General features: G+C 47.0%; 1 protein-coding gene and 1 long non-coding RNA gene across 18 annotated transcripts in view; one reads left to right on the forward strand and one right to left on the reverse strand.

Moving 5' to 3' along the window:
• AUH (AU RNA binding methylglutaconyl-CoA hydratase) overlaps nucleotides 1-24,273 on the reverse strand; it is a 362,269-nt gene that overhangs the window by 210,283 nt on the left and 127,713 nt on the right. For all 12 annotated transcript variants that reach the window (XM_045043299.1, XM_045043298.1, XM_045043297.1 and 9 more), the window contains one exon: nucleotides 1,246-1,433. In XM_045043299.1, coding sequence (XP_044899234.1) covers nucleotides 1,246-1,433 — 188 coding nt within the window. The remainder of the gene's footprint in view (nucleotides 1-1,245; nucleotides 1,434-24,273) is intronic.
• The window catches only part of LOC123381670, a 71,033-nt gene continuing 56,195 nt past the window's right edge, over nucleotides 9,436-24,273 (forward strand). The window contains exon 1 of one of the 6 annotated variants that reach the window (XR_006588958.1): nucleotides 9,436-12,560. This is a non-coding gene — a long non-coding RNA (uncharacterized LOC123381670). The remainder of the gene's footprint in view (nucleotides 12,561-24,273) is intronic. The other 5 variants (XR_006588959.1, XR_006588963.1, XR_006588960.1 and 2 more) reach the window with 5 other exon arrangements.

The following is a 24,273-nucleotide window of genomic DNA, read 5'->3' on the forward strand; positions in this document are numbered from 1 at the left end:
GGGAGCTGAGCACCGCTGTCCGACGAGCAGAAGAGGCTGTGAAGGGCAGAGCAGGAAGGACGCCACGACCCTGACCTTTCTTAACCACACCCCTTGTTTCAGCGCAGACGTGGGTTGGTCTTAGAGCTTTAATACCAAGGTTTCAGTGAGAGGCTTTTTGTTTTTCCCTTAAAGCACTGAAAGTCTCTCCTATCTGCTCTCTCTCAGCTGCGAGTGTGGGGCTGCGTGTTCCTCACACGGGGAGCAGACGACGCGGGGGGCCCCGTCCCGACAGAGCCCACGGCCAGCTAAGTGAGAAGCAGGGAAGGGTCCCCGGCAGGCGGGGTGGTTCCAGAGGGCGACCCGGCAGACCCGGGCGTTCGTCTGGCCGCGGGCCACTCCGGCACCGCCCTCCGAAACGGGAGGCGAAGCTCTGAGCCAACACGGGAGGAAGCCGCATCTCTCCGGAGGGAGACTTCCCGAGATTCCCAGAAGGATCCCCGGCCCCCGAAACAGCTTCCGCAACCTGGCCGCGTCAAGCGGCGCAGTTGCAGAGGAAGCGATCGTGCCCGCGGTGCCGGCGAGGGGGCTGCCGAACTTGAAACCGCACTAGGGATGACGGCAAATCACTAACTGCTTACACAGCAAAAGTCCTCTCATCCGCGATTTCAGAAGCGAGGCGTCCGCGGAAGACACACGGGAGAGAAAGAACGGAGCCACCCAGAACGAGCCCCGCGACGCAGCGGCCGACGCGACTCGTCGGCGCCGTCCTTTGCGAGCGCACGCGCATGCTCCGGGCTCGCAGCCTTCACCGCGGGGAGGACTCGCCACACGCGGCGCCCGGGGAGACGCACGGCCGCCGCGGTACGGGCCCGCCGCCCCGACCCGGCCGCGGCCAGGGCGGCCCACGCTGCCGTGCTCGGCCGCGGTCTCCCCGGCACGAGTGTCCCCAGGGGCTTCCCCCCAGCTGTCCAGGTACACGGCGCAGCTCAGAAGCCGCCGGTAGGTTCCGTCACAGGTGCCGACGTGCGCGGGACGCGTCGTCGGGGCGCGGCCACAGTACGGGCCCCACTTTCTCTTCACATCTCGAACTTGAATTCCGAAGGCTCTTCGTGTGCGGCTAATCGTTTCCGGTTTTAAGGCTACCACGTACTCTTCTACTTGGCACGCGGGACAAGGCTATCACAGGCATGTGAGAGGGCTGTTGTGTCAATTTGCTATAAAGTTACTTAAACAGAGAGAAAACGGAAATGCAATTAGAAATACCTGAGGTAAAAACTCTCTTGCTAGGTCCAAGGCCTTGCGGTACGCGGCGTCCCCCTCCTGGTTCTGTTCTAGAACGTGGCTGATCAAGCCCACCGCTTTGGCTTCTTGGCCATCGAGCACGCGGGCAGAGAAGATGAGCTCTTTGGCCAGCGATATCCCGATGGCGCGCGGCAGGCGCTGCGTCCCCCCTGCGGAGAGAATGGGGGAAATGCGGGCAATGATTTCGCACCTTGCAGTCTTAGCATTTCAGTGTTTCGCTTCTTCATTTATCAAACAAACCAGGGCCAGAAGCTTACATGTCAAAATCAGTGCACAGAAAACTACTTCAAAGCAGAATGCAATTAGTTTATAAAATTAAAAATCCCCCAAAAAAGAACTGGAGTACCTTCTGTAATTATTAAGGGATTCTGGCTCTATTTATTCCTTGTAACACAGCTGGTGTGTTCCCAAATGGAATCCACAATCATCACCACGTCAGGGGCCTTGCGACGCATAGCGGTGGGCAAGCAATACTGTCCCTTAGCGCATTTCACCCAGAGGGATGACAGGTCCATAAGGTGGGGCACCTTTCATTAACTTTGGATAAAACTTGTCCAAGCCTGAAATCTAACTCATGTGCTTCTTTTTTAAAATGTTTTAATGTATATTCATTTTTGAGAGAGATAGAGAGAGAGACAGAGTGTGAGCAGGAGAGGGGCAGAGAGAGAGGGAGACACAAAATCCAAAGCAGGCTCCAGGCTCCAAGCTGCCAGCAGGGCTCGAACCCACGAACCGTGAGGTCATGACCTGAGCTGAAGTTGGATGCTTAACCCACTGAGCCACCCACGCGCCCCATAACTCATGTGCTTTTTAAGGAATCACTGACGGTAAACGAACTGCAAACTGATTTTAATTTAATAAAAATAAAGCTAGATAAATCTTCGTGAGACAACTCGGTGCTGGTAGAGAGTCCTCGTCACTCCTGGCGCACTACCCACCAGATCTATCTAGAGTTCTGCTCTGCTACCTACTAGTGACGAGGCCAGGATCTCGTTAAAAAGAAGGGTGGGCAAAAACAGGTAATGTCCTTATTCGGCAGCTTTCATTTCTACCAAGAAGAATATGGAAGCAGCTACGTTAGGATTCCCATAAATCTCATTCTGAAGACAGCCGCTGGGCTGCCCAAGGGCACTGGTCGCCAGGAAGCAGGGGAGCAGAGCGACTGTCAAGCTGCAGAGAAAAAGCAAGGTGACGGCCTGCCACCCAGACGAGGTCACTGTGTTTTGTTTGGCCCGCAAAGTTTAGAATTTTATTTTTATGTATTAGTTGCCAACATTTAAAAAATGGGTGGAGGTTTCAGGTGGGAACTGATTTCCACCGGGAGGCCCATTTGAGACACAACACATCCATGTGGCCACAGCCCCTCTCCTCTGTTGCCAGGACTTTAGCCTGACAAGCTCTGCTTTCTGGAAGACAACTTTGAAAGGAGGGGCGCCTGGGTGGCTCAGTCAGTTGAGCATCCGACTCTTGAATTCAGCTTGGGCCACACTCTCATGGTTTGTGAGCTCAAGCCCCGCATGGGGCTCTGCACTGACCCCCTGGAGCCAGCTTGGGATTCTCTCTCTCTCTGCCCTTCCCCACTCACATGTGCATCTCTCTCTCTCTCTCTCTCTCTCTCTCTCTCTCTCTCTCTCTCTCTCTCTCAAAATAAATAAAATTTAAAAGAAAACCGAGATCTTTCTTATTCTCACCTAAATCAAAAGTGGCACAATGAAAAATAAAGATCACAAGTTGCAGAAAGCATGTTTCCCTTTAGTAATGAAGTATCTTCCTACGTTTTTAACGAACAAAGCATGTCTGCATTGGAAGAACACAATTTAAGATGCTATTATTAAGCAACTATGTTAAGAACCATGTGCAGCTATTTAGAAAATGTGGGTGATGTAGAAAAAAAGAGAAACAAACACAAACCTCAACGAACTGGGAAAGGACATATTTTCAATAAGGATTGGTTTTGAGTGTAAATAAAATGAGTAGGGCTTCTGTAGACTACAGTTATTATTTATACTGTTCAATTAGAGATGGTGAGTTTATAAGTGTTTTACTTGATAAGGCAGAAAATGTGCATCTGAAAAAAAATGAAGCATTGACAAACTTGAATCTAACTGTAAACAGCGACGTTGCTTGGCCTGGTAAAGACAGGTCTGAGAACGCACGGGACAAGCACCAGGGAAAAGGGCAAGTTATCTATGGCGTTTCCAATGGCAGCTGATGAGAACAGAGATATCAATAATACAACCCAGTATTTACTCATGGAGCAGATGGGAACTTTCATGAGATGGATTCATGAGAATGTATGGACATCGTATTCATGATGAGCACACCACTAGGAAATGATTCTCTTTCATGTTCTGTGGAAAGTTTGATGTAGACTGGTCAAAATTAACAAATGTGAGCTTCAGGGATCGTTGCTAATGCCGCACTTGTTATTCAACCGAAACTCGAGTCTTGCAAGGCGGCCAAGCTTACACCCATACGTTATTTCATTTCATTCAGAGGATCGTTCTCCAGGAACGAGGGCTTTGTAGAAATTAAAGACAGGAACAGTAATGAAACGAAGACCAGAAAACACATCCACTGCCCTGAGCTGAACGGCACATAACTCAAGCTCTGCTAGGTGACGTGGGCGAGGGCCAGAACGATCTGCTGGAGGTCGTGGCCTGAACGAGGGTCGAAAGACAAGGGGAAGGGGGCTTTCTGTTCCTGCTGGAAATGACGCATCAGAGGAGCTGGGAAAACCCGCACCTTGGCTCACCAACTAACACTGCATCTAAGACTCAGCCTTTGGGGGGACATCACAAGCCATCTGCCCTAGGAACCTCATGTAAGTGGGCCATGACGGCCGCTTGTCCTTCTGTGTCTGGTTTTACTGCACTAAAGCACACCGTGCTCCAGGCTCACCCTGCTGTGGTGTGTCCGCGTTTCCTTTTAAGGCTCAGTAATATTCCACTGTATGAATGCCACGTCTTATTTATTCACTGACCCGGTGATGGACACTTGGGTCGTTTCCACCTTTCAACTATCAAGAGTAATGCTGCTATGCATATGCGCGACAAGTACCTCTTTGAGACCCTGCTTTCTTATTCTTTTGGGTAGATACCCAGAGGTAGAGTTGTTAGATCATACAGTAAATCTAGGTTTAACTTTTTGGAGGAACAGCCATACCGTTTTCCTGGTAGCTGCACCGTTTTACATTCTTATCAACAGGGTACAAGGATTCCAATTTCTCCACATTCTCAGCAACATTTGCAATTTTCAGGGGTGTTGGTTTTTTTTGAAGGGGGGAGGGAGGGCTCGATGGTAAGCATCCTAACTGGTGTGAAATTGTACCTCACTGTGGTTTTGGATTTACATTTCCCTAACAACTAGTCGTGTTGAACTTCTTTTCGTCTGCTTATTGGCCATTTGTGTATCTTCTTCAGAGAAACATCTATTTAAGTCCTTTGCCCATTTTTTAAATGGGTTGTTTTTTTGTTGTTGTTGAGATGAAGGGGTTCTGTATGTATTCTGGATAGTAACCGTTTATCAGACAGATGATTTGCAAATATTTCTTCTCATTCCATGGACTGCCTTTTCACTCTGTTGATTGTCCTTTGAAGCACAAAAGTGCTTTTAATTTTAATTTTGATGAAATCCAATTTTTTTTCTTACATTGCCTGTGCTTTTGGTGTTGTATCCAAGAAATCATTGCCAAATCCAATGTCACAAAGTTCTTCCACTGTTTTCTTCTAAGAGTTTTACAGTTTCAAAACTGACATTAAGGTCTTTGATCCATTTTGGGCTAATTCTAATACGTGGTGTAAGGTAAGGGTCCAGCTTCATTCTTTTGCAGGTGGATTGTCCAGTTTTCCAAGTACCATTTGCTGAAAGAGGCACTCTTAAATAGTTACACAAATACATTATTTAATTCACTCACTCCCACGGAAATTCTGTCTTTAGGAAAACTATCTGGTGAAAACTTATCTAGCTCAGTTTCCTATGCTGCAATCAGTTTGCGGCAAAGACTGGGGTGGAGCTGGGGGCGACTTCCCCGTGCTCCTCCCAGTCATATAAAATTTGTGATCTCGAACTTTATAAAAATGACGTGACCTGTTTGGTTTGCCTTTCTCAGTTAATATGAACAGCTTTGAGCAAAGAGCCGTGCACGTGGAGGTTACTAAACCACGGGGCATTATGACACAAAACGCTACACATGATCAGTGAGGGATCTCAGATGTCCAACAGTATCTCAGGGATAGTCACCCTAAATAGAGAGTATTTTTATGTCAACATTCTACGCCAGCTCGGAAGTACTTCTGTTTACGGACAGCTATTTGACATAACACAATTAGACAAAACACTCGTGCTCGTCAGGGGAGTCAAAGCTCAGTGCAGCACCACACCAATTACCTAATTATTTAACACAAAATGAATTCACTGGGGGAGTGTATGTGCAGAAAACTAATCCGTCACCTATGAATTACACTTCCTCCTTCATGACATTAAGCATAGGATGAAAATAAACAAACACAGAACAATACAGCTTCTAGTAAAGTCACTGATAAGTCCAGCGGTGAGCAGGGGGGCAGGCCGTGTGGGGGGGTAGAGCGGGGAGCCACTGCCCCCACCTGACGAAGCGGGGAGGTCAGCAACAGAGCGGGAACCGCAAGCACCCAGGATTTGTTCACATCCGAACATAATTTGCTCCCGGCACTCGTATCCTGGAAGCAGGCAGCTGTGAGCCACGTCTGAAGCCACAGACAAAAATAACAGGATGAAAACACTCAAAATGGAGTCTGTCTGGTCTTGCTGCTTTTGCTTGTAATCTATCAGCGGGACAAAAATGAATGTGTGGCTGCAGTTTTTAGTTGGTTGAGTCTTTTCCTTTACTTACTAATTTTCAAAATAACAAGGTGGTTCCCTAGCATCCTCCAGAGGTGATGAGTTAAGTTTTTAATCTTGGAGAACCATCATAATTTTACAGATTTTAACATGTCTGATGCATCAGAATCAATGCAGTTCTTATCTTTCTTTATAGACGGTCGACCACCCCATCCTTGGCTGGTGGAACTTAACAAAATTGGCTCTAGCGTCCTTCTGACGTGACCATAACAGTCTTTGGTGACTTCTTGTTGCCCAGGACCACGGAATGTTCCAGGATCATCCTGTAGCTCTCCTCCCCAGGCCCCACATCGACCACTTGGCCCACAGCCCTCTGGGGCTGCGCTGGAAAATCTGATGCTTCCGCTCACATTGTGATCTAGCACACTTAACAACAACCATGCTTTCGAATGCATGTTCTGTATGTTCTCTTAGTCATTCTGTGTTGAGTTTCCAGACTCCGTTCTTCCAACGAATCATGAGTGTGAAGGACGGGTGCTAATGTGAACATGGGGAGCAAATCCTCTGGCCGTGAGGACTCTGTCATGTGATGCTACCTCAACTTTTTCCCGGTCCACTCTGTTCAATCCAGCCTCTTTCACAAGACCTACAATTTTATTACACGTCCTTGAAACCTTAGAAGTCAATCACAAAGTCTGGGGCAGTTTTCTCAGGGCTGCATCAAGACCACAGATGGCTGCCCTAAGAAGTCAGAACCCAGGTTCCTACTGTTCCTCCTTTGCTGCCCTCCCCCTATGCATTCTGTCCTCCGTGTTACCTCATGGTCCAAGAGGGCTGCAGCAGCCTTGTCATCACGACTGCGAACCAGGCAGAAGGAAGGGCAAGCGAGTGCTGAGTTTTCAGAGCCACTGATGAAGTCCAAGCCAACAACTGTGCCTCCTCCACGTCACCGGCCAGAACTTGGGCACACGTAGTTGCAGGGGCGTGAAAGGTCACCTTCTTACTCAGGGGTTTGCCTTAGCATGTGAAGGAAACCCGGGGCTCTTACTACTAAGGCAAAATGAAAACAGGTGTGCACTTAGCAGTTGCTACCTCAAGTGGTAAAACTGTGTTAATCACATAACAAAATGTTTTCATGTTTACCTATTATTTGGATTGAAAATATATTGGAAATGTTATATTCCATCATTACTCTATTATTTTAAGAAGGTGTCAAGAATTTTTTTCCCCTATGTAATCTCTTCTGGGGTAATACCACTTAAATTTACTTTAAACGAGCAACCTCTAGATTAGCGATGGCTTAAACACAGCAAGTGTGTTTTCGCCAACAAGGGCAAGAGGCGAAAATTTTCGCCCCGCTCCCCTGTGTTCGTGCTGACCTCCAGTGCCATGGGGAGCTGCTGGCCACCATCAGGGGGTGCAAACCTTCTCCTCCCAGACCACAGTCCCAAACTCAAAGTCAAAAATAAACCAGACACAGATGCTACCTTCCTTTTGTTATATTTACATAATTTAGAGTTTAAAGCAACCTTTATGTGGCATTTCACCACCAAGCATAATGTAATATGTAAAGAACAGCCACAGTTTGCGGATTATAAATTATAGTTTAGTACTATTTACAAGGTAGAAAATGTCAAGTTTTTCTGTTTTTGTTTCTTAAGGTTTTTTTGTTGTTCTCAAGAGTTATGTAGATACCACATTAAGGGCATTTATTGCTATAATGAGAAGGGATCTCAGAATTCTACAAGTAAATATCACTTTTGAATTACGTCTAAACCCCCTCTCAGAAACAGCCAATTAAGGTTACTTTTTCCTTGAACTGTACAAGACACATTGCAGGAGAATGTTAGTTTTGGATTATAATTCCTGTTGCAACTCTGTCAGAGGGCTTTAGGCAAGAGCTTTCTTGCTAGATCTTGGCTAGATGTTTACAAAACTGACTTCCTCCTGCTTTCATAATGAAACATCAAGGTCAAAGAGGAATGCACTATGTGAACAAACATGGCGTGTTTACTGGTCTCATGATGGACCATGTCACAATCATACAAAAACCATAAAAATATTTATCCTTCAATCTGTGACCAACATTTGCAGTGTGGTAAAACCTTCTGTTCTCTGAGGATTTCAATTTTTTTTTTTTAACATTTATTCAGTTTTGAGAGACAGAGCATGAGTGGGGAAGAGGCAGAGAGAGGAAGACACAGAATCCAAAACAGGCTCCAGGCTCTGAGCTGTCAGCACAGAGCCCTACAAGGGGCTCAAACTCACGAACTGCGAAGTCATGACCTGAACCCAAGGTGGACACTCAACCGACTGAGCCACCCAGGCGCCCCTGTTCTCTGAGGATTTTTAGCACGTTGTAAAGTAGTGAGAGAAAACACACGCGCACACACACACACACTGGAAGAAGTAAGGGGTAAGTGAGAGGAAAACCCTAAGCAGGGAAAGCCAAGCAAAAACTAACAGAAATACATCAGTTTGGGCTTATGTGGTTTATCCTAAAGGAGCATTTAGCAAAAGTTAAAAACTTTTCTTTAATGTTTATTTTATTATTGAGAGAGAGAAAGCACATGCAAAGGGCAGAGAGAAAGGGAGACAGAGGATCTGAAGCGGGGTCTGAGCTGTCAGCACAGAGCCCGACGTGGGGCTCGAACCCACAGACCGTGAGATCATGACCTGAGCTTAAGTCGGATGTTTAACCAACTGATCCACCCAGGAACCCCAAAGCTTAAAACGTTTAAGAACTGGGTCAGGGAAGAAAGGCTGGATATCAAAAATCGTTTTCCAGCGCCAATTAAGCTGACTGGGGACAAATTAAAACCTTTGTGATAAAGCTTTCATTAATATGCATTCTAGAAAGCTTTCCTGAAAATTAAGTCCATCACTGTTAGAGACACAGAGATGCAAAGGTTTTTTTCATGAAGAAAAAAATTACAGGGGCGCCTGGGTGGCTCAGTCGGTCGAGCGTCCGACTTCGGCTCAGGTCACGATCTCACGGTTCGTGAGTTCGAGCCCCGCGTCGGGCTCCGTGCTGACAGCTCAGAGTCTGGAGCCTGCTTCGGATTCTGTGTCTCCGTTTCTCTGTTCCAACCCCGCTTATGCTCTGTCTCTCTCTCTCTCCTTCAAAAATAAATAAAAACATTCAAAAATTTTTTAAAGAAAGAAAATTATGCTTCTTTTCAGTGTTTACGTGCAATTTTTCCAACCAATATTTGAAGCACGAGTTTTTTTAACTTTTAAAGACCGCGTCGTGCTACAGCAGACGAAACGCAAGAGCTTACTTTGCGAAACCAACTGAAGACGGCCTCGGCGGGCATCCGCCCGCGTCGGGCCGCCGCGGGCCCCTCCGCTCCTCGCGGCGGCCGCGGGGGCTCTGAGCCCGGGCGCTCGGCCTGAGGCAGGGGCGGCTCGGAGGGGCGGCGGAGGCCTCCGCCCGCACGCGTCCCCGAACGCGGCGCGGACGAGCGGCCGGCAACCGGCTCCGGCCAGAGCGAGGAGGTGCCGGCCCGCCAGCCGAGTCACGCGCGGAGCGACGGAAGAAAGAAGGGAACGGCCGGGGTCCCCCACTCGGGCGGGACTTCGGGCAAGGCCGCCAACAGCCGCGCTGCCCGACAGCGCCACCCGTGCCGGCGGAGGTGGCGTGCGTTGGGGCTGTCCCAGACGGGAGTCACCCGCCACCCAGCGCGCCTTCGCTCTCCAGACGTGACGTGACGTGACGTGACGTGACGTGACGGGCGCGGCCGAGGCTCGAGGCGCCGTCCGTCTCCGTCCAACTGGAAACGGCACCCGCGGTCCGCAGCCACGGCCCTGGACCGCGCGGGTCAGGCTCCCCTGTCCCTTCGGCCTCCCGGGAGCCCCTCTTCGGTCGCGACGCTTGTTTCGGTTGCAAAACCCAAGAGACCGTGATAGGATCTGCGGCTCACTTGCACGGGCACGGCGCCGCCGCGGCACGGGCACCCGGTCGCCACGACTCCTGCCCGCGCCCCCCACCCCACGGCTCCCCGTCGGGCGGGAGGACGGCGCTTCGCGCAAAGGGAGAAACGAGGCAGCCCACGCCCAGCGACGGTCTCGGTAGTGAGAAGGGAGACGGCCAGAGACTAAACGATCCTCCCACCTGCAAGAAAAGTGGGTGTCCGCAAACCGGACGCAAACACCACAGGCCCGCCTGAAGTTAAACCCGGGGACGGCTCAGAGAAAACGAAGGCCGCGGAAGGAAGCGAGCCAGCGGACTCTTCCGTACGCTGACGTCCAGCCACGTATCAAGTTACTACTCTTGCGGGAACAGAAGTCTCCCTACGGTGAATATTCTGTGCTATCCGTCATAGGACGCTGCAACCGTTGTACAGGGTTACGTCTTCTCTGCTTCAATCCCTGGCTAGTTATACAGACGGTATGTTATAGAAGATAAATACAGTCGGTTCAAGTCCTGCGAGTGCAAGTACATCTCAAGGATTACAGCTGGGCTGCGTATCCCTTCCTTCCTGAGACCACTCACAGGTATGTAATTATGGCGTCAAGTGAGAATACACACGCATGTATGTACAGACATGGCCACCCTAATGAAACCTCCTGGTTTTCTTTAACGTAGCGATATTTACTAAAAAGACAACGTGTCATGTTTACCCCCTGCGGTGAGCCACGTGATTACTGAAATAAGATACCAAATTTAATGGTTTGCTATCTACAGATACCACTAAATTCCACCTCTTTTTGAGTTGTATTTACCATATTATGCTTTAAAACAAACCTCATAAACATGGAGAACAGTTATGTGATAATATTCCCTAAGGCAAAAGAATGGCAAATGTGGCAAAGCATAAACCACGCGGTCTGTGCTTTAGGAGAGACTGTTTCATTACCGGCACCGATTCCGTAAGAACTTCGGTTACAAGTTAAATGCATGTTCCAAGTTACCGGAGAACTCAGTGGCTTAGAACAGCAAGCATTTAGTCGTGTGCAGTTTCCGTGGGTCAGGAATCCAGGCATCGTCACGTGATCACGTGGTAGCAACGGCCGGGGTGTCTAGGCTCACTCGAGCCACTGCTGGCCTGTGGGTCCCGCCTCCCAGGAGCCACTCCACGGGGTCTAGGCTCACTTGAGCCACTGTTGGCCTGTGGGTCCCGCTCCCCAGCGGCCACTCCGTGGGGCTTCCTCTCAGCCTGGCAAGTGGCTCTCCCAGGGTGACGACTCCAGAGAGCAGACGCAAGACGGACCTGGGAGGCGATTTCCCGTGCCTTCTGCCACATTCTTTGGGCCATCGATACGCCCAGGCCTCACGAGGGAAGGGGCCCCACGTGGAGTGGGCACTTAGAGGCTGCCAAGCACAGGCACGAGGCTCGAGTGCACAGCCCGCGATGTAAAAGCCATCTCTTCTTCTGCCCATCTGCCCAGGCGCATTTTTCCAGAGCACATTAACACAGCATTTTCCAAAACTCTAAAATCATCCTCCAGTCTTTCAAACTCAAGGAAGAGATGAACAGAACATGTTAACCATTATCTTTAGAAAATAACAAAGGGGGCAAAGTGGAGAGAGTATAATATGGAAGACGTTCCTTCTGGAAAGCTCGTCCCGTGAAAAACAGTCTTTGCCAACTACGGTCAGAAGTAGAGCGAGCAACACCCACACATCACCGGCGCTTCTAGCCTTTCTAAAAAGTGTTAATTTAACTGTATCAACAAAAAGAGAGGACACTCTGGTGTTTCGTACAAATTGCACCTTGACCACTTCATTAGATGAGGGTCTCAGAAAGGGCTGAGGACACAAGAATCCTCAATGTGCACACGTTTTCTCTCTGGATAAGGACCCTGTAAACTCTCATTGATAAATGAAACAACATACACAAATATTTGACAAAATGACTAAATAATGGAGTGGGCACAAAGATCCGAATACTTTGTTTTCCCTCATCAAAAGCAGGTCACATGGTAAAAATTTAAAGATTCCGGCACAGCAGAACCATGATTGATGGAATAAATAACCACATTTAGTGAGAACACATCAGGCACTGCGTAATTTAACACATCATTACTTACTTTCGCAAGAATCCCGAGGCCGCAACGATCATCAGTCCTCATCTGACAAATGGGAGGACCAAAGGCTCAGGAGGGTAACTCATGCCCACTAGGCAGAGCAGTGGGTGAACGAGGGGAGTCTGGTCCTGCGGCCCACCTGCTTCTCCCGACGGCGAGCCGCCCCCTCTCCGAGACAGAAGAGGCACGGCTCCTCGAAGAGCTAACTGTGGCAGGGCAAAGTCTTGGAGGGAGTTAGCGCAGGAACGCACCTGGATGACCGGAAGGAAGGAAAGACCAGCTGCTGGTACCAGGCCGTGACCGATGGCAGGGAGCGTCAGAACAAGAGTGCACGGCGGTCAGTTCCCACCGCACCGTGCTGCCGCGGGGAAACGGATTTCCGTCAAGGTCCCCGGACCGAAGGCTCGGGTCCTCCTTCCACCTAGGTACGGCCCCCTCCCCTTGTGCGGCCAACGCGGGCCCGCCGCCACCTGACCCTGCGGGCCTCAGGGCTCTCCCGGCAGGAAGAGGCCAGACGCCCGGGACCGGTGGGGGTGAGCATCGGCACACATCCAGCGAGGAGGGTGCTGGGCCAGCGCGGCCAGCCCTTCACCCCTGCACTTTGAGGTCCCCTGGGAGGAACAGCTTCTTCTTTTTCCATTTTGAACAGAAAACAAACAGCAAAATAAAACAGACATGGTGTTTCACAGTGGCTGAAACCATAAAGATAACTAATTAGCATTATTACTCCTTATCGGGAGAACAGCCAAGCGGTCCGTGAAATGACGGTACAGGAAGATTTTGTTACTTAGGGAACCAGTTGACAACTGTTTCCTATTAACAAAGGGGAATGAGCCATTCTTGAGCGCGTATCCGAGGAGGATGAAGCAACTCTGACTTACTGGAAACACATTATTTTTGTAAGATGTATCCAATACCCGGTTCGGGTTCTCGTAACTCTAACTCCTGCTGTGAGACAGAAATCCTGTCGGAAACAAGCAACCTTCTCCCTACACCCGAAACAAAATAAAACAAACCCCCTACCCCGCGACCACAACCCCTTAGTCCACCAGCAACAACTACCCACAGCACATCGTAGCAGCTCACGTGCGTTTGCCCACAGCTCTGACGTTGCCGTGTTCGGCTGGGCTAATTCATAACAATTATCTGTTATGTATTTTCCCAACGTTCGTTGTACCGTATTAACAGAATACCAATTAAAATGACAAAACCGTCACAATAAAATATTGGAGTAACACCCCAACACCACACCCACAGACTTCCTGGTTACGTGCGATGCTCCTGGTCGCTGGCTTGCTCACAAATGCACAGAAACGTCAGGTGCAGGTTTAATCCAGGGGGTTTTATATATTTATTACAGGTTCGTACTTTAAAGTACCCTGAGGCTCAGATGGATGTAAAATGTATCTGAAATTAACTTGGCTAAATGCCGATGCTCTTTCCTTTTCTCCCCAAGCCTCACAGCTGGCTTCCCGGGTACGCTGCCGAGGACGTAGGTGAAGTCCCCAGAGAAGATGGGCTAGCGGCTCCCCTCACCCTCTCCCAGAGTCCTGCTCATTACACACTGCACACGGGAGGCTCCGGAGGGGCAAGCCTGTCCTCTCCGCCTTCCGGTAGAACACGCGGACGGCACTTTCAGACACGACAGCAGTTAATTACTGCCCTCCTAGAGAGAACAAAGTTCTTTTACAATCGTGTGAAATATGGCTTATGTCAACAATGGATTGACAAAGATGTTCCTTGGGAAAATTAAGTCGGAGATGCAAACATTAAAATTAGGCCATTTCGTCAGTATTTTAAATGGAAAACTCTTTAAACACTGGAAACATCATATGCATTGATAACACATTTCAAATACATACAGCAGAATTTTCTAGGACAGATACTTGGCTAGCTCACGGCTAACTCCTAGACTCTTTCTTTAAAACGCAAGAAAAGTTAGTGGAAAGCTCAGTGAGGGGGCAGAAAACGTGAGGGGAAACAGCACTGAGGCAGAAGCAGCACCACCACCTTACGGCGTGATCACGGCACAGCAGGCCAGGGGACGCACACGACACACGTCACCTGCGGGCCACGCAGCCCGCAGCGGTGCACGGGCGAGACGGCCTCGGAGCTGTCACAGCCCCTCTTCCGCATAAGCACAGGAGTGTGAAGGCAGCCCCATGACAAATTAAAAAGCGGAGACTTTCTGAGAGCCAGGCCGCTCTTCTCAGCCGCCTGTCCCACAGAGCAGTGAGATGCCACTCTGGCTTGCATCTGAGGAGAGAGGCAGTCTGGAGGCAGGAGGCAGAAATGATCCTGATTACCTAACCAGTAATTACCTTCAAAGACCCACAAGAATTCCATGAAAAAAAAGGCAAATGTGAACATAAAGGAAACAAGATCAGAGGGGTCAGGGTAAGTGAGTGGGAGAAGTGCCCAGGGGAGCGGTGTACAGAGTCCCTACAGGGAGCAAACATCAGCCCTAAAGAGCAGCAACCTGGTCCCGTGTGACTTACAGGTATTAGCACATCGAGTCCTTCCCACCCCTTAGGAAGCAGGACCCTCAGCACCCTTCATGCAGACAGGGAAACAGGCCCCAAGTCAGGGTCAGCAGACATGGGGCCAGCACGCGATCCCAGCTGGCCGCTCCCCCTGCCCCCCTCGTTCCAAGGCTCCCCAGCCCTGCCCTCCCGGCACACACATGCGCACACCATGGAATATGCCCATCCTTTATTTTTTAATGTTTGTTTATTTCTGAGAGAGAGAGAAACGGAGCATAAGCCGGTGAGGGGCAGAGAGAGAGGGAGACAGAATCTGAAGCAGGCTCCAGGCTCTGAGCTGTCAGCACAGAGCCCGACGCGGGGCTCGAACTCACAAACCACAAGATCATGACCTGAGCTGAAGTTGGAGGCTCAATCAAGGGAGCCACCCAGGTGCCCCGCCCATCCTTTCTATCTCCAGCTGCCAACAGTGATACAGGGGCCGCAGGTGGGACACCGTGGGGGGCAGGGGGTAGGGCACGAGCAGAGCCCTGCCCTCTGTCCCTAGGCGGGGAACAAGTGATAAAACGGAAACAGCTATGGCCCTGATAAGGGGGGAGGGGAGCCTGGGGAAGGCCTTCTACACAGCTGCAAGCGGACCACCTCCAGCTCCTGGGGGGGGGGGGGGATCCTGCCACCCCTGCTCCCTCCTCCCATGCTCTCGGATGACAGGAGCACAGGCAATACTCAGCCCTCAACACAACCGTCCCTCGCTGTGCAGCGCCCCTCCCCGTGCAGGGCAACAATCCCAACAGAGGCTCCCGGGCGATGAAAGAGACCCGGCATGGTAACGCTACAGAAACCCGCCAGCCTCCTCGCTCCTCCAGGCAAACCACACAAGCCACCCGCGGAGGACAGCAAAAGCACGGGGTGTGCCTGAGACACCACTCTTCAAGGAAGGAAGCCCAGTGCGAGAACTAATGGGAAAGTTCCCATAATTTAGACAAGACGTGAAATCAATACATGAGACTCAAAGGGGCGAAGATAAATCAGGAGACCAGAACGTAAAGGAGCCCTGCAGCTAAGAAAAGCGCTAAGGACCAAAATATAACACTACTCCAGAACTCACACAGGAGTCAGCAATGGCACAGCATGAAAGGAGCAAGGCGGAAGGCACATGCCGAAGGCAAAATGCTGGCAAAAGAAGGTACGACACGCACCCGGGTAAGTTCGAGGCTGAGCAAACACGGGGCAGACGGCTGTTCCTCAAGGAACGCAAGCCGCCAGGGCTGAGCACCAAAAGCCTCGGGAGGGGGGCAAACCTGAAGGCTGGGAAGAGGCTGGGCCCCTCTCCGTCCACGCCAGCAACCGCCTCCCTGAATTCTCACCTGAGGGACGCGCCAGCCCCACTCCGGCTGGGTTCACCCATCTCCCCGGCTCCTCCCGTCCGTCCCCCCCACCCAGTCCTTCAGCCTCCTCATCCTCCGCAGTCTGGTCTTCCTGCCGCTGGAGGTCTTCAGCCACATCCGGGAGGGGGCCGGTGATCTCCAACCTTCCACTTAACCTTGCCGTTCCCTTAGTCGTTCTCCGCATGCGACCCTCTTGCACGCCCTGATGTCGCATCTGCACCGTGGCACGTGGCTGCAGGAAATCTCGAGGTCTGGGGAATGAGGCTGCCCGGAGCTCAGCCCCCAGGGCCAGGGCACAACCCTGGCCCAGGAAGCCCTGGAGAATACTGAACTCTCCCGCAACCCAGACCACTCGACCCTGGTGGCACGGCCCCTGTACCCCGTGTCTACAAGGCGGCTCTCCTCTCCAGCCCTCACGTAGGCACTCAGCAAACTACAATTCACAGTTTCTCCATCCGCACGGGTCCTGTCTACTTCCCGCACCCCCTTCCCCATCCGCCCACAACGCTGGTCTCAGAACGAGGCCACACTCCTCATTTAAAAGGAATCCCTCTATTTCCTCCAGGATCGGAGACATTGGATCGCCGTATTGCTTTTATTCTCTCGGTATTGTGGACCCCTCCTGCTTACGGGGTCTACTTTTTCTGCTGGTGAGTCCTTTCATTTCACTGACACACTGGTTCTTTACAGGGCACCCGGCCAACACTTAAAGTACAACGGCACAAATCAGCATTTCAGAAATAGTGCTTGCCTGTCTACTGACGCAACATCACATATTCCCTTTTCCCTCCTTTTATTGTTTTCTTCATTGAAGTCAGAGACATACAATGTTATGTCACTTTCAAGCATGCAACATCATGACTTAACGTTTACACACGCGATGAAGCGATCACGATAGGTCTAGTGGCCATCCATTACCATACGTAATTATTATATCATCATTGATGGTTTTCTCTGTGCTGTACGTAACACCCCATGACCTACTTATTTTATAGCTGGACGTTTATACATCTGCATCCCCTTCACTGACTTCATCCCTTCTCCCACTTCCCACTGCTGAGAACCACTCATTTGTTCTATTCGTGAGTCTGTTTGTTTTGTTTGTTCATTCGTCTTGTGCCTTAGATTCAACATCTAAGTAAAAGGCAGATGTCTTTCTCTAACTCTGACTACTTAGCAGAATAGCCTCTAGGTCCATCTGTGCTGCCACAAATAACAAGATCTCATTCCTTTTTATGGCTAATAGCCAGTGTTTATCCATTCATCTATCGGTGAACTTTATCCATTCATCTATTGGTGGACACTCGAGTTGCTTCCATATCTCAGCTATTGTAAATAATGCAACAAACATGGGAGTGCAGATACCTTTCTAAATTGGTGTTTTCATTTTCTTTGAATGCCCACGAGTGGGATTATTGGATCATATGGTATTTTTAATTTTTAAAGGAACCTCCATACTGTTTTCCACACTGGCTCTACCAATCGACATTCCCATTAACAGTGCAGGAAGGTTCCCTTTTCTCTTCGACACTACCCATGGTGACACGTGTGAGGTGTATCTCATTGTGGTTCTGATCTGCATTTCCCTGATGATGAGTGATGTTGAGCACATTTTCACGTATAGATTGGCTATCTGTTGGTCTACTTTAGAAAGATGTCTACTGAGGTCTGCTGCCCGTTTTTTAATTATATTGTTGCTTTGGTGTTGTTGCTTTGGTGTTGCTTTGGTGTATGAGTTTATATATTTTGGCTATTAACCCCTTAGGGAATATATCACTTGCAAACATATTGTACCATTCAGTAAATTGGCTACCTTTTCATTTTGTTGATGGTTTCCTTTACTGTGCAAAAGCGTTTTGTTTTGACACAGTCCCAATAGTTTATTTTTGCTATTGTTGCCCTTGTCCAAGGAGACAGATCCAGAAACATTGCAAAGACTGATATCCAAAACGTTAGAGCCCACGTTTCCTTTTAGGAGTTTCAGAGGTCTTAACATTTAGGTTATTTTTCTGTATGGGGTAAAAAAAAAAAAAAAAGTGGTTCAGGTTCATTGATTTACATGTAGCTATCCAGTTTTCTCAACACCACTGGTTGAAGAGACTGTCATTTCCCTATTGTATATTGTCACTGATTAACTATCCCCTTTGTCATAGATTAATTGACTACAAAAGTGTGGCTTTGCTCTGGTGTCTCTATTAAGTCCCACTGATCTATGTGTCTGTTTTTGCACTGGTACCATTCTGTTCTCGATTACTGTAGCTTTGTAGTATATCATGAAATCAGTAGGTGTGAGGTCTTCAGCTTTGTTCTTTCTCAAAATTGCTTAGGCTATCTAGGGTCTTTTCCAGTTTTATACAAATTTCAGGACATTTGTTCTAGTTCTGTGAAAAATGCTGTTGTTACTTTAATAGGGATTGCATTAAATCTAGATTGTATTGGGTGTATGGGCATCTAACAGTACTAATTCTCCCAATCCACAAACATGGTATGTTTTTCCATTTATCTGTGTCATTTTCTATTTTTTTCATCAGTGTCTTCGAGTTTTCAGAGTATAGGTCTTTCACCTTCTTGGATAAATTTATTCCTAGATATTTTATTCTTTTTTGATGCTATTGTAAATGGGACTCTTTTCTTGATTTTTCTTTATACTGGTTTATTATTAGTGTATATATTTGCAACAGATTTCTGGATATATATTAGTTTTGTATGCTGCAACATACATTTATTACTTGTAATAGCATCTTGGTGGAGTCTTCAGGGTTTTCTATATATATTATATTATATATATATATATATATATATATATATATATATATATATATATATATATATATCGTGTCACTTGGAAACAGTGACAGTTTGACCCCTTCCTTACTAATTTGGATGCCTTTTATTTTTCTTGTCTAATTGCTGTGGCTCATACCTCTAGTACTGCATTGAATAAAAGTGGCAAGAGTAGGCATTCTTATCTAGTTGCTAATCTTAGAGAAAAAGTTTTCAGCTTTTAAACATTGAATATGTGTAGCTGTGGGTTTGTTCATATATAGCCCTTTATTATATTGAGGTATCGTTCCTTTACATCCAGTTTGTGTGTTTTTAGCATAAATGGACACTGACTTTGTCAAATGCTTTTTTGCATCTATGGAGGTGATCAGATGGTTTGTGGCCTTCATTTTGTTAATGGGGTATATCATGCTGATTAGTTTGCCTACATTAAACCATCCTTACATCTCTGGGATAAATTCCACTTGATAGTGGCATATGTCCTCTGACTATATTGAATTTGGTTTGCTATCATCAGAGATATTGGCCTATAATTTTTTTTTAATGGTGTGTTTGGTTTTGGTATCAAGGTCATGTTGGCCTCATAGAATGAATTTGGAAGTGTTCCTTCCCCTTCAATTTGTTGGAACAGTTTGAGAAAAATAGGTTAACTGTTCTTTGACCGTTTATAAGAATTCAATGGTGAAGGTAACTAACCCTAAACTTTAGTTTGTTGGGAGTTTTTATTACTGATTCAATTTCACTAGTAGTAATTCATCTATTCTGATTTTCCATTTCTTTCTGATTCAGTCTTGGAAGATTGTAGATTTCCAGATTTTCAGGAATTTACCCATTTCCTGTAGGCTGTCCAACTGTTGGGTCATAATTGTTGGTAGTTGTCTCATGATCCTTTGTGTTTCTGTGGTGTCAGTTGTAAACTTTTCCTCTTCACTTCTGATTTATTTGAGTTCTCTCTCGTTTCTTCTTGATGAGTGTAGCTAAAAGTTTATCAATGTTGCTTATCTTTTCAAAGAACCAGCTTTTAGTATCGTTTATATTTTCTATTGTATTTTTTGTCTGTATTTCTTTCTTTGCACGCTCATCTTTATTACTTTCCTCTCCCCCTTCTACTAACACTAGGCTTTTTGTTCTTTTTCCATCTCCTTCAGGTGTAAGATCAGTTTGAGATTTTTCTTGTTCATCAAGGCAGGCCTGTCTCGCTATACACTTCCCTCTTAGAACTGCTTTTACTGCATCTTGCTATCTTGGAACATCGTGTTTTCATTTTCATTCATCAAGGCCTTTTTTATGTCATTGATTTCCTCATTGAGCAACTGGTTGCTCAGTCTCTATGTGTTTGTTCAGCCTCTATGTGTTTGTGTTCTTTCCACGCTTTCCCTGTTACTGATTTCTAGTTTCACACTGCTGTGTCCTGAAAAGATGCTGGATAGGATTTCAGTCTTTAATTTATCGAGACTTGTTTTGTGGCCTAACGTGATCTACCCTACAGAACGTTCCCTGTGCACTAAAATACTATATATTCTGTTGCTTCTGGATAGGATGTTCTGTATATATCTATTAAATCCATCTGGTAAAATGTGTTGTTCCAAGCCATTCCTCCCTTATTTTCTGTCTAGATTTTCTGTCTAGATAATCTGATCCACTGATGTAAGTGGGCTATGAAAGGCTCTTACTATTACTGTATTGCTGTCATTTTCTCCCTTTATGTCTACAACATTTGCTTTGTGTGTTTAGGTGGTCCTGTGTTGGATATAGAGATATTTACAATTGTCATATCCACTCTGTTAGATTGACTCCTTTATCTTTATGTAATGCTGTCTCTTGTTAGTTTTTGTCTTAAAGTATGTTTTGTCTGATATAGGTATTACTATCCCAGCTTTTCTTTTCATTTCCATTTGCATGGAGTATCTTTTTACAACCCCTCACTTTCAGTCTGTCTTTGGGTCTGAAGGGAGTATGGTAGGAAACATATGATGAGTCTTACTTTTTTATCCATTCAATCGCCCTCTGTCTTGTGTATTATTTATTCTCTTTACATTTAAAGTAATTATTGATTAGGTATACTTATGACCATTTTGTTCACTGCTTTCTGGTTTTTTATAATTCGCTGTTCCTTTCTTCTTCTCTTGCTCTCTTCTGATTTGATGACATTCTTTATTGTTATGTTTAGATTGTTCTCTCTTTGTGTAGCTATCATAGGTTTTTGGTTTCTGGTTACGTGAGATTCACGTAACACCCTATGTATACAGCAGTCTATCTTAAGTTGACGTGGCTTCGGTTCAAACACATTCTAAATGCACTACGTATTTTCTCCAGGTCTGTGGTATCCTTCCTTCTTGTGGGCTGGACATGGGTCCCAATCAGAGCTCAACTCTGCCTCTCCTGCCCTCCTTGATGTGGCCTTTTCTTTGTATGTCAGTCCCTGGAAGAGCTGTTCAGGTCCTTCTGAAGGAGAGATGCTCTATATATATGTTGTCTGCAGCCTCGCTGTGTCCGTGAGAGCAAGTAAACTCAGGATCCTACTGTGCCATCGACTGGGAATCTCACACGTTCTCATTTAAGTAAGCTGATTTGAGAAAAACTAACTTTACCCATTTTATTATTTTCATTGTAGTAAATGATTTGTCATTGTAACAAGACACATGAGATACTTCTGGTCGAAAAAGCCTTCATTTTAGGGAAAGGAAAAAATGTGCTATAGAATAGATGGCGATTTTTCATTTTTAACTATAACATTTTAAGTTATATTTCTCAAGTAATTCTGAAAAGTTTCCCTCAAAACAAAGTAACACATCAATTTTGGATTAAAACCAAGAATGGTGTGTGTGTGTGTGTGTGTGTGTGTGTGTGTATGTGTGTGTGTGTGTGTGTGTGTATATATATATATATATATATATATATATATATATATATATATATTTTTTTTTTTTTTTTTTTTTTTTTTGAGAAGAAAAAGACCAGACTGCAGCTGCTGTCCTCCCTGGCCCTGAGTACAAGGGCTGCACTGGGGCCCCCGCCTCTGCCCCCGGCAAGGACAGTCAGGTGAACTGCATTAGTCAGTGGTGCAAACAGCAGGGGCTTCACCAACACCTACAGGTCTCCACCTACATGCAGAACAGGCTCTAACCAGCCAGGCTGCAGGAGGAGGAAGGGCGGGGGAAAGGCTGAGTTATGGTAGTTACCCCAGGGGTCCATCTTGGGCCAGCCACATGGGCCGCCACCACATAGGTGAGCGGGCCGCCCAGGAGGACCAGACCTGCTCGATGTGCCCAGCCTAAATCGCTCCTGTATACGCACCAGATCTAAGTAAATGGTGGTTGATTTAGAGCCACTGACTCTAGGAGTGGACTGTTAAACAGTAATATGGTGGCAACAGATAGCTGGAGCACTGACAAAATGCCTCATAGGGAACAATGACTAGAAACAGAAAGACACAACTGTACTGGTATCTTCTGCAACGTGTCCTGAGAACACAGACAATCCACAACGAGCAAGGGAAGTTTTGATCCTTCGTATCAGAATCCAGTACATGAAACAGACAGATGCTGTAAGGACACAGATGAGGCCCGTCTGCTGCCTGCTTCAAACACTGTTGTGGCGGGATACAGCCACGCCCACCCTGGTGTGTGGTCTACGGCAGCCCCACGCAGCAGCCGCGGAGATGAGGAGTTGGTCCCCCAACTACTAACGGCCCCACAGCCGGACAAATTTACCAACCGGTCCTTTACAGAAAGTTTCCCCACCCTGATACAGATGATGGGAAAAATACAAATAACAAGTTTGATCTAAAGAACACTGCACCCCATCTTACTTTCAAACATTTGGGCAACATGCATGAATGCTAACTGTGCCCTCGGTCAGAGAGAAAACCTCCGCAAAGACAAAGTAACTTATACTAGACAATCTGTCCACAAAGTAACGGAGACCAGATATCAAACAAAAATAGTCTCTAAAGCTACGTTTCCACATTAAAAACATACACAGGCACCTGGGTGGCTCAGTCAGTTGAGCATCCAACTTTGGCTTAGATCATGATCTCACAGTTCATGGGTTCGAGCCTGGCCTCAGGCTCTGTGCTGACAGCTCAGAGCCTGGAGCCTGCTTCGGATTCTGTGTCTCCCTCTCTCTCTGCCCCTCCCATGCTCACACTATGTCTCTCTCTCTCTCTCTCTCAAAAATGAATAAACATTAAAAAAAATGTTTTTAAATCTACAAATAAGCTAAATGACAAATAAGTATACTAAATAAAACAGTCAAAACACAGATACAATTTCTAAACAAGTGACTTATAACAAAGTACCTAATATGGTAAATATCTCAATCCTAAAATTTCTATGTTTAATGAAAAGCAAAAAAGTCTAATAAGTTGAATACAGTTTTGAAATAAGGTATTTGGATCAGACAATTTTCCCTTTGAAAACAAACAAAAGGAATGCTGGGTTTCAAGATTAAAGAAAAAAAATTGTGTGTGTGTGTGTGTGTGTGTGTGTATTTATATACATATATATATAAAATAAGCACTAGAGATCTGAAAGAACGGCCATTTTACGGATGAAACCAGAAATCACCTAAGTAGGCAGAATACAGGAACCCCTCAGTCACGGACGCCCCAGGCTAAGTCACACGTACTGAACCCTGGCTCTTGATCCAGGTTCCAGGGCCACAAGGTTGGAGGAAAGGAGTCAAGAGCTAGAGCCTGATCCAGGTGGGGAGGCTAAAGGAGACCCACCCATCGTGCAGGACTACAGAGGCTCCGTTCTAGGAAGGTAAACCAGATCTCCAACCTCACAACCACAAAGCACTGCATAAAAGGCTGTCCTCGTGCTAAACAGAGCCAGAGGAGGGCTACAAAGAAAGAGGAAAACTGGGGAGTTACAGCCACAGAACTGCAACTGTGTTGTTCTGCCTCCCAGCATCACAGAACCTGGGCACCCACGGACCCTGAAGAACTGATGAGAAATCCAACTAGCCCTGCCCTTGGGTCAAGAGCAGAACAGATACAAACCTCTCCGGGGCAGGGCACATTCAACCCTAGTCAGAGCGCCTACAGGTAAATTTTCCCAGGAATGACCGGCACACAAAGATACTCAGACACAAAAAGAAAAAGAGCGAGAACCAATAGAAACAATAAAGAGGGTAAAAAAGACTCACAAAGACCAAAAACAAAACGATCAGGTCCAGGTTTTAGAACAAATACATCTACCATACGTGAATGAATGACAAATATATTTGCAGGAAAAAGAAAACTAGAAGTGATTTAGAGATTTTAAAATGAACTAAACAGTTTCTAGAAAGGGAAAACACAGTAACTAACATGAAACACTTCAGAGATATACTCAGCAGCAGGTTGAACACAGCATAAGTAAATTAGAATTATCCCAAATCCAGCATACAGAGGAGGAAAAACAACGATCCGGTCTTGCATAAATTTAGCAGATTCTGAGATGAAAGGAAAGAAGGAACAGACAAAGAATATTTGAAGA

Source organism: Felis catus, chromosome D4 (genome assembly GCF_018350175.1).
Source record: "Felis catus isolate Fca126 chromosome D4, F.catus_Fca126_mat1.0, whole genome shotgun sequence".
NCBI lineage: Eukaryota > Metazoa > Chordata > Mammalia > Carnivora > Felidae > Felis > Felis catus.